This window comes from Tauraco erythrolophus, chromosome 4, assembly GCF_009769465.1.
Source record: "Tauraco erythrolophus isolate bTauEry1 chromosome 4, bTauEry1.pri, whole genome shotgun sequence".
NCBI classification, from domain to species: Eukaryota; Metazoa; Chordata; class Aves; order Musophagiformes; family Musophagidae; genus Tauraco; species Tauraco erythrolophus.
The window spans coordinates 66,902,734-66,912,602 of NC_141468.1; the positions used below are offsets into that span (position 1 = coordinate 66,902,734).

General features: G+C 44.6%; 1 protein-coding gene across 2 annotated transcripts; it reads right to left on the minus strand.

Annotated features, from left to right (window-relative positions):
- Positions 1-348: 348 nt before the first annotated feature.
- On the minus strand, positions 349-6,089 carry MRPS33 (mitochondrial ribosomal protein S33). 2 transcript variants are annotated; one of them, XM_086610570.1, is made up of 3 exons: positions 6,071-6,089; positions 3,208-3,462; positions 349-738 (listed from the first exon to the last, which is right to left on the minus strand). In XM_086610570.1, the coding sequence occupies exons 2-3, from the start codon at positions 3,420-3,422 to the stop codon at positions 633-635; spliced, it is 321 nt and encodes a 106-aa protein (XP_086466696.1). In that variant the 5' UTR covers positions 3,423-3,462; positions 6,071-6,089; the 3' UTR covers positions 349-632. The 2 variants fall into 2 exon arrangements, with proteins under 2 accessions (XP_086466696.1, XP_086466694.1); XM_086610568.1 differs by lacking the exon at positions 6,071-6,089 and adding an exon at positions 6,030-6,057.
- Between the last annotated feature and the right edge of the window lie 3,780 nt (positions 6,090-9,869).

The following is a 9,869-nucleotide window of genomic DNA, read 5'->3' on the forward strand; positions in this document are numbered from 1 at the left end:
AAAATAGTTTGAGCCTTCATATTTTGGCCTCTTCTGTTGCAGTAGCTAAATATTAAGGGTACCACGAGAGTGCTGTGGGCAGGCAATGGACCGTGAAGTATCATCCAGTGCAAAACACAGAATAGATTCTAACAGCAACTTTAAAAAAATTAACACTAAAGCTACCTGAACTGAAACTCACTATAACAGGCAAGATGACAAGCAGCAGTAGAAGCAGGAAACGTTTTGCGGCCACATGCAAACCAGCATTGATAGTAATCCAAGTAAGACAGACAATGAAAGCAAAACAATTTTTCAGACTCAGAAAAACTGAAATAGCTACAGGTGCTTGCAAGAAAAACACTGAGCACTTGGCTTTTAATAATTTTGTTTTTAATACTTGGGTAAGAGAGGGCTCTGACAAAGTATTGTGCTCCAATACACAGTTCATTTAAACTACAGAAATACAAAAACCCAATAAAACCATAAAGACCCAAGTGTACTCCCAAGGTGGACTCCAGTATTTCACAGTGTGTTTCTTGTGCCTCACACGCAGCTTACATGCCAAGCCCTCTCCGGCTGGGAACAGAAAGCCTGGGTTACAGCTGTTCTCCAGCATTTCCAGAGTAGTTCACTACATTGTTCAAGTGGCACTATTTCTTCTTGAGAGCTCTCTTTCCTTCTCCCTTCTTTGGTTTTTCCTTCCCACGGAGCTTCTTCAATCGCCTCATCTCCTCTTTAAAGTCCTGATGCTCATCCCTAGACAGGGGAGGAAAGAAAAAATGTTTACTCTATTTCTTGGAATACCTAGATGTGAAAAGTTCTTTGAACTGTATGATAAAAAAAAAATCAAAAAACTTTTTTTAACAGTGAAGTCCATATTGAAACTCACTGCAATGTATTCAATGTTACTGCTAGCAGTAATTTTGCAGTAAACAACTCGAAAGGTTTCCTCTGGTACTTTCAGAACTAACAAGGTTGCCCTTTTCAGCAACAAATGGTGTGTGCATATACATTATTTCCACTGCATTTATTGATCCACTGTGTTTAAATGAGCAGTAAAACATAAAAATCAGCAAGAATGAGAATTTCCCCCTTCTCACCTAGCTCAGCAGTCTAGCAACAGCACATTGTATTTCTGTGCTAGAGACTAAGTTCAGGTCATTAGCTGCTAAGAAAACAGGGGCATGCTGAGCAGTAATTACAGTACATGACACTGCTCTCAGGTGACTTTGAGAATGAGTTATGAATAGTTACTGGTAGAATCTTAACAGAAGAATAAAACAGGAAGGAGATAAAGGGGCTGGCAGAGATAATGAATCCTCAATAATGTTCTAATAAATTCTTTTTAATCTCTGTCCCTGTATTTTTCAGTGCAAAGGTATTCTTCAAAAGTCACAACTGCATCCTAAGTGACCTGAGATTGCTGCATTGCTATTTTTAAACACAGCTTTTTTAGAAAAGAAACAAAAAGCTAGCAAGTTATTATCAGGCCCTGTTAGTCTATGACTTGTCATTACATATTTCTGACCAGCAAACATGCTCCTCTACAAGCTGTCTGTATACAGAGCAGCTAGAGAAGGAACTTGAGATTAGGAGGGGAAGGAGAGGAGTAAAGAACATTATCATGTCATCGAGGCTTTCTGTGCCAACAAACAGCTAATTCTAGAAAGTGTTCGCATCCTCACCTAAACCAAGAGCATCCTGGATACAATCCTCGATGGGTAGTTGTCATGGTTTGAGAAGAAAAGACGTCGAGAAGAGATGCCAGAGCCTGAGCACGGTACGCATCTAGAGTCCGTGGGACAACCCCCCGCCGATGGGGAGGTGCTTTGTTAAAGGAGATGCCTGAGCCTGAGACTGTTGTGAATCATGGGCACAGGTCGAGGCGCATTTACGCATCTAAGTCTGTGCGGAGGCGCATTTAAAGTCTGTATGACACCCATGCCAGAGCGACGGGCTACGACTCCCTAAGGACCCGAGACTGTGGTAAAGCCCGAACGTGGGGCAATCTGTTGGGGAAGGATTGCCTCCTGCGGGTAGGACCTCACGCTTTCCCGTGAGTAGGGGATCCACTGGAGCAAGGGACAATGGTGTAAGGACTCCTTCTCCTTTAAGAGAAGTGGCAGTAACAACACAGCATGAGCTGACCTGCACTCCCCCATTCCCTGCCCCCTGCACCGCTGGGGGGAGGAGGTAGAGCCAGGAAGAGAAGGCAAAGGGTGGGGAGTGGTGTTGATTTTTATGGTTTGGCCTTGTTTTCTTGTTATCCTCTCAAGTAACCATTTTTGTTTGCTTTTCTTTTTGTAGGTAGCTGTTAATAAACTGTTTAAGAAAACAGCCTCTTTTGCCTGGGACCATGGTTGGTGGGTGCTCCTCTGTTCCTGTCTTGACCCTCAGTCCTTTTATTACATTTTTCTCCTCTCCACTTTACTGGAGTGGGAGAGCTGCGTGGGGTTTAGTTGCTGGATCGGCCTAACCCACAACACTAGTATTGTGACACTAGCAATGGAAATTAATCTGTTTTGACTTCACAGGGTTAGCAGCCTCACTTTTAAGGGATTTCTTTAGTGCTACCTGACTGAAGTCAAAGAACCACATTTGACTCCTGCTGATATTCTTTAGTGGTGCAGTTTTTCCTATTCGAGACTGTGGAAATTCATTTATACATTAGACAACTGGTTTGGATGAAGTTGGAACTGACAAGACTAAACTACATTTGAATTTAATGTAACTTAATTTATTTTAAAGGATAAAACCCTCCTCTAGCCTAACACAGACTTTCCTTCTCTTCTAAATTTCGTTTATTAGCTGTTGAATGATTCAGGAATACATGGTGACACTGTCTTAGTGCAATTTTTGTGTTAATGTAACATCACTTTTCTGTAGCACATTCGTTTGCCCACCTCTTGTCTACAAGAAAGCTCTTTTCCCTTCCCCACAAAGACAAAGCAAGAACTATTTCTTAAATAACTGTTTGCTCATAACTACATCTAAAGTCTTTCTCAGAAAAGGTTCTAATTATGGTAAAAGTTAGACAGCAGTCACTTTTCTTACTCGCCTTGCTCTCAGTGTAACAATCAAGCACATATTTTCATATGCATCATATTCTGAACTACACCTTTTTCTATGTTCCTCTTTTCCTTGAGGAAAAAGAACTGTATAAAAACTTCACACCCAGCCCTTATCCATCTCCAGTCCTGCTCCCACTCTAAGCACAGAGGTTACCTGTAGAGACCAAAGTAACGGAGTTTCTTCATGAGGGCATAGTAGGTGTTGTGAGGAGGATACCAGCTGTAGACCTCCTTCTTCTTGGCCAAAGGCTGCTCACTAAATAACTTTACTACTTTCATAGATTTTGAGTCAGTTGGCCTGACAACTTCTCCGAAAATCTGAGCACTCAGCCGGGCCATTCGAAGGGCGTAACTTGAAACATTGGACATCTCCCAAGGAAGAGTGGGCACACATAGACGACAGACCTTCCTGCAAAAGGAAACACAGAAGAGCCACAACTCTAAGATGATCAAGCATGGTAAGCTATCCCAGAGTTAACGCAAACAAAACAACTCATCGTGCACTGATCACACATTTGAAGTCATGCATCCCTTGCATGAAATCAGTCTAATTCTTAGCATGTAATCCTGCATATAAAGAACATCTACACTAGTCCAGGTACAATTACCAGCCTAACTAGGACACTACAGACAGCATACGGACTGTAAGAGTACCTACACTGAACCACAATTTACCACGGCTTATTTTATTAGCAGATCTAACTCAGTTTCCTTAAGGCTACCTTTAAACGCCAGTCGCAGGAACAATTACAGTGTGAACCCTGCCAGAAGTGGTACCCACTGCGAGGCCTCCGACTTCTACACAAACACAAGGTAAGACACCACTTAAACATATTGAGGAAGCAACCTGAAAGTTTTTCCTCAGGAAAGTTTCTCACCTTATTTAAAACATTGTATGAACATTGTCACAGTCCATCTAGCAAAACTAGCCTATTAATTGTAAAAATAAAATAAATCATGTTTCTCTACAGCAATCACACAGATATTTCTCATCTTAACTCCTTTCCCTTGACCATTTCCATCAGCATTTTCTACATTCTCTTTTCAGTCTCTCCTCATAGCTATTCTTTTGAAAAGGAAAGGAAATAATTTCCCCATGCTAGGTTCTTTTTTCCAAGAAAATCCCACATCAGCAGCTTCACATTCTTTCAGCCATCTCCCACCTGAAGACACCTCTGCAACAAAAACGCTCTGAGAACATAACCATTGTTATCAGGCCACCAGAGACAACATCCATAATCTCTTAAAGAAGTGTGGACATGGGGTTTTTTCTCAGCTTTCCTAGACCTCCCCATTTTTTCTCTTCCTTGCATCTTTACTTCACTCTTTCTTTGCAGAATGGGATGTAATAGACAAAAATAAGAGTCCCATAATCCTGTATTGGAAGCTCTATGTTGCCTGTACTGTGCCTCTTTGAGTAAGTGATGACATAAGTCTCCAGAGAAATTAAAGAGGGTTTGTTCAAGTGCACTGCACTTACGGTGAAGTTAAAAATTCTTGTTTTAAGATGTATTGCACAGCTGATTCCAGAAGATGAGCATAAAAAATTAAAGATTACGGAGCAGGGACAAGAGTAATCAGCAAGACAGGGCTAAGACCATTTTAGTACGATAACAGGGAGCCTGTTGTTTAATAACGCAAACCTGAAGTATTCATAACCTCCCTTACATACGTCTGCCCACTGGAGCACCTGATGTACAACCACCTACTTTGATTTACTCCTGTTAGTAAAGCACTAGCAAGGAAGCAGGAAAAAGATCAAGCATGAGAACAACACAAGTAATCTGAGTCAAAGAGAATAATGGAAAGAATAACAAAAGAGAAGGCAAAGTGATCTCAAGTTAAGGCAGCAGGCCTAGCGTGAAGACAGACGCTCTGAAATGATCACAGGGCAGCACTTCAACTTCAGCATCGAGTACATGAGAGAACTACTAAGTCTTGCTAAATCATCCATTTCAGAACAGCCAGTCCTACTTCCTAAATTCAGAGATAAAGCAACAGATTGTCTCCAAAACTCTTTATGATGTCATCACTCTGAAAATATCACCAGACTCAACACAAACTCAAAGCTTACTTAATCTCTTCCAAGGGCAGTCATAAAACGAGAATACCTTTAGCTCCTAAACAATGCAAACCAGTGGTCTGAGGGACTTGCTTTTCACTTCAGAATTGCTAAAGGACATAAATAGCCCAGGCCAAGGCTGGAGCTAGGCTGTTAAACCTTGCCAGTCTGAGAACATCTGAGAGATGAGAAAGGCAAAGACTACAAACTCCCAAGTGCCAGAGGTATCCAAAGTCTATTTTAGGGCAACCTCCGATTCTGTGAGATGCTATAAGAACGGTTTTGTTCTTGTCGCTTACGGTGACAAGATTTGCAGGATTAACACACCTAAACCAAAAGCAAAACCACGATGCAGCGCTGCTTCTTCACCTGCTCCCCACTCCTTACCGCTACCCGAAGCCTGGCTTTCCCACCCTAGGCTGGGTTTTTTTCTCCCCAGTCTGCTAGTTTGTCTCTGGTCACTTCCTTCTCACTTAGCATATGCCAGAAGAACTTTCTGTTTCCAGAATTACTTTGGATCTTTCCACGACCACACAGAGAAGAGAAGGCTGCCCCGGGCCACCACGCAGAGGGGCTCCCGAGCCAGGCACGGCCCAGCGCAGCCCCCCAGCAAGCCCCGTCCCCTCCGGCTCCGCGGCCTCGCTTCCCTCCAGGAGGGCAAGCGCGGAAACCCACCCGCGGGCTCCGACCGCACCGCGCGGTGACCGCCCGGTGACAGAGGCCCGCGCTGCCCGCCCGGCAGCCCCAGCGGAGCGCGGGATCCCGGCCCAGGGCCCGGGAGGCGGCGCGGGCTCGGCCAACCGCCCCGGGGCGAGCGCCTGGAGCCCGCTTCCCCCTTTTCTGCGCACGGCCCCGCGCCCCGCTCCCCCACCAGGGCAGCGACAGCGGGCAGCCGTGCCCGCGGCCCCGCTCACCCCTCCGGCCCGCCCGACCCCCGGCAGTGCCCAGCGCTGACCCGACGGCGGGGAGGGCGGCCACGGCGCATGCGCGGTGACTTCCCCGCCGGCGCGTCGCGGCGGGTGACGCCGGGCCCGGTGAGGGGCGGGGCGGGGCGGGGCGGCCGTGGGGTGGGGGCTGTCGGCCCGTTCGCCCGCCGGTGCTGTGGGAGCGCGCCCGCCCGAGCCGGCCCGGTGCGCCTTTCCCGGCACCGAGCGGCATTTCGGTGCCCGGGGGCGATGCGGGTCCCCTGCCCGCGCCTCGCAGTCGGTCGCCCTCGCTCCCCCAGACACGGACCGGGGCGGGGGAGCAGCGGAATGCCGCACGAAGTCCCCGAGGCGTACGCCGGGCTTCCTGACCCATCCCCGCCGCTTTCGGCAGGCCGCCCTCCCATCCCAGGCCCAGTTCACGGGAGCCTTCCCGGTGCTTGGTTTGTGCTAATTTTAATGAGTGCCAGGAGGTGCTCAGTCAGGCTCGGTGCAGACACCTGAGTAAACGGCAATTGTGTGATTACATTTATAAGCCAAACCTGTAATGCCATCAAAGAACGAAACTGAGTTTATCTGGCTGGATGTGTTTGCTGGAAGAGCGCACACTGACCGGCATTAAACGCATTGTTATTCCTTGGTCCTTCCTTGGTTGACCTTCTGTTCTCTTTTCCGTGCTTCTCCAGGGGCCCATCAGCCTCGTGGCCTAGGCACCCCGGCCACCTCTCTTGCCCTTTTTGAACACTGGCATGATATTCTGTAATTATATTCCAAGGTTTTTTAACACTCCCGAGATTTCTTTTGCCAATTCTTCAAGGACTGTTACGCAAAAGTTCCCGAGATATCCTAATTTTAAAATGTTTGTTCTAGTAGATGTTTGCCATCTTCACTACTCACTAATGGACTGAGAAGTGCTTCCTTTTTTCACTAGGTAACGAAGTGCCTTTTCATTAGTCTTTCTAAGGAGGGAACAGAAGTTTTTACCATTTCTGCTAATTCTGTGCTATTTTACCATCTCTATCTAGTCGCCTACCTTGGCATTGTTGCACTCCCCATTTTACTGTCTTTAGTGTCATCACTCAAGCATTTTCTGTAGTCTTCACTTTTTGTATACTCCAGAATATTGTTTCTTATTTTTTCACCTTTCCGCATTGTTCTATACTATACTTTTAACTTCTGAGTGTTTCCTTCACCCTGCTACTGAGCCAAAATTGTCCTTCAGCCAAATCTGGCCATTTTGTTAATTATACAGTCATGTATTTTAGACCGTGGAGTAAGATGATAAGAATTCTCATTTACATTTCTGTCTCTATTTTTGAATTATATTTTTCTGATCATTTCTTTCATCTCAATGGAGATAGTCTTTCTGAAGCATCTCTGTGTGTGTAGGAAAGTATTTATCTATCTGGCTGGAACTGTCCTTTTTCACTTACTGTAATCAAATTGTGATTGCCGGCTCCTAAGCAACCACCACTTTCTTGTCCCAGGATTAAATTGTTTAAATATTATGAGTTCCAAAATACTTATTCCATATAGACTAGATTAACTTCTGCCATAGAAAATAAGTTTTAGAAACTGTAATGAGACATGGCTGCTGGCTATTTGAGACTTTTTCCTCTTACAGCTTCAAATTGAGCACACTTTTTGTATATTGGAGGAATGAGTAGTTGGATCTCCACTCCATTCCACCCTTCCTTAATAGGGTTAATTGGGACACATTACTGTCTCTGCATCTCTAAAATAATGACAGTGGTTTAATATGTACTCTTACCTTCTCACATCTTCAAATTTCATTATTTGTTTAAAAGGATTGTGGCAAAATATTTTAATATTCCAATTTGGTAAATTATCCTGCCAGTTTCAGCAATTATGTCAGTTTGTTCTCATTTCTCCTCATAAATGAAAATATTCAATTCTTCTTGCATATTACCCAAACTCAGAGAAGTGGCATGTAGACCATTGAAAAACATCTCCCTGTTTCCCTCCAACCGTTGATTTACCTAAAAATGGACTGAATAATGGGGTTCTGGTTCCATTTGTGTTTTCCAGCAACAATATCAGCCTCATGCCTGATTGTCTCAAGTTAGCCTGCTGAGTTTCAGACCGGGACCATTTAGTAGACTAGGCTGATGAGAGAATTATGGCTGTTCCTGATCAGGGTAGTAGCCAAACTGACTTTCTTTTTCGTAGTTACGCATCACAGCAATGGCTCACTAGGAAGGAGTCGCAATACAAAGATTTTCTCTTCAGAGACCCAGAGTTCTTGCCTGCATTTTGCAGGCACACAGACATATAACTCTGTGTGTGAGAGGAGCTCCAGCATGGCCTTTTGGTGTGATGGAAGCACACGTATATGAACAGGTCTGCATTAGTTCATTTCTTCTGCCTTTTTTCCTCTCAAATCAGTTGTTTCTCATGTCAGCCATGCAATAACATGCAAATATTATTAAATCTGAAGTCAGGAATAAAGTGAAAATGTGCACTCACAAGAGCATCTTTTTGTTGTTACATCACTGTTATTACTGTGGTTACGAGGAGAGTTGCTTGTGAAGCACCCTGCCAGGGTTAGCGTGATGGCCAGTAAGGCAGCCTACGGACACTCAGGAAGGAATATCAAAGTCACAACAGTCAACAAAGCGACAACTCAACACATCTGCAAATTTGCAGAGGTGGAGCACACGGTCTGTTTTGCAACCCACATAGCCATAAATGGTCTTACACACCTCATCTGAGGGGACTGTGTGTCTCCCTAGATTCTAAGCGGGAGTTTAGGCTTGCTGGGTGATGTTTTTCACTGTGGATGACACTGTCCAAATCGCTCTTCCTGAGATGATGCCCATCGTGAGAACAGGTTAGACAGGCCAGTCACCTTTCTGGCTGCTGAGCAGTGCTGTAACATGCACCCCCGGGAATAATTACCATCAGGGGTATACGGCTGGCTGCACTCCTGTTTTAGTTGCTAGTGCTTAACATTCAGGATGAAGGCTGAACTGCTGCTCAAGCTCTTTAGTATTGTGCCTCTAGGTATTTCTTTGTTTAATTTTTTAGTTATCACTGTGGGGAGGTGAGAGGAATGGAAGACATTTATGTCCTGCTCCTTCATCTCTAGGAAGCTCATCTACCTTCACGCTAGTGCAGAATGATGGGGTGGTTATGGAGATGGGATGCACAAGAGCCAGACCTCTGGTTCCTGAAGCTGGTGGTATCTAGACCACTATGCAAAGCCACCTGTCTAATCAGACCAGTGTAATACTATTTATGCAGTGCTGTAAGTGTGTGTGAAGTCTTTCGGACACCTAAAATGAATGTCTCCACTCTGAGGTTTTCACAGTCCAAATTAGACTTGACAAGGTGCAGGATGATAATAACAGAATGGAAGGAAGCAGCAGAGGCTGACAACAGGAACAGACTTGTGATGAGCTGAATTCTATGGACATGTTGTTAGATCCTCCTGAGCTTTTTGTTGCAAATAGAGCAAAGTGTTTGGACTTGTCAGCAATTATTTAGAAGAAAATCAGTGGCAGATAGGTGAGTGAAAAAAGCAAAACCCTAGAAAGGAGTTAAAGAAGAGTGAGTTGACGTGGGGCTTGGAAACAACATGGGCATTCTCTGCCCACGTGAAAGAAAGAAATCAAGGAAGTGAAGAAACATGGATGGAGCACACACAGCAGCAAAAAAAAAGGGGGAAGAAATTTCATGATAAAGTACAGGAGAGACATTTTTTGCAAACAAATTGCAGTAATTTGATCTGGAATTATTTTATTTGATCAATAGTGATATGGAATTACTTACCTGGTTAATTCCTCTTGTGTATGTATTTTAGTTATAACT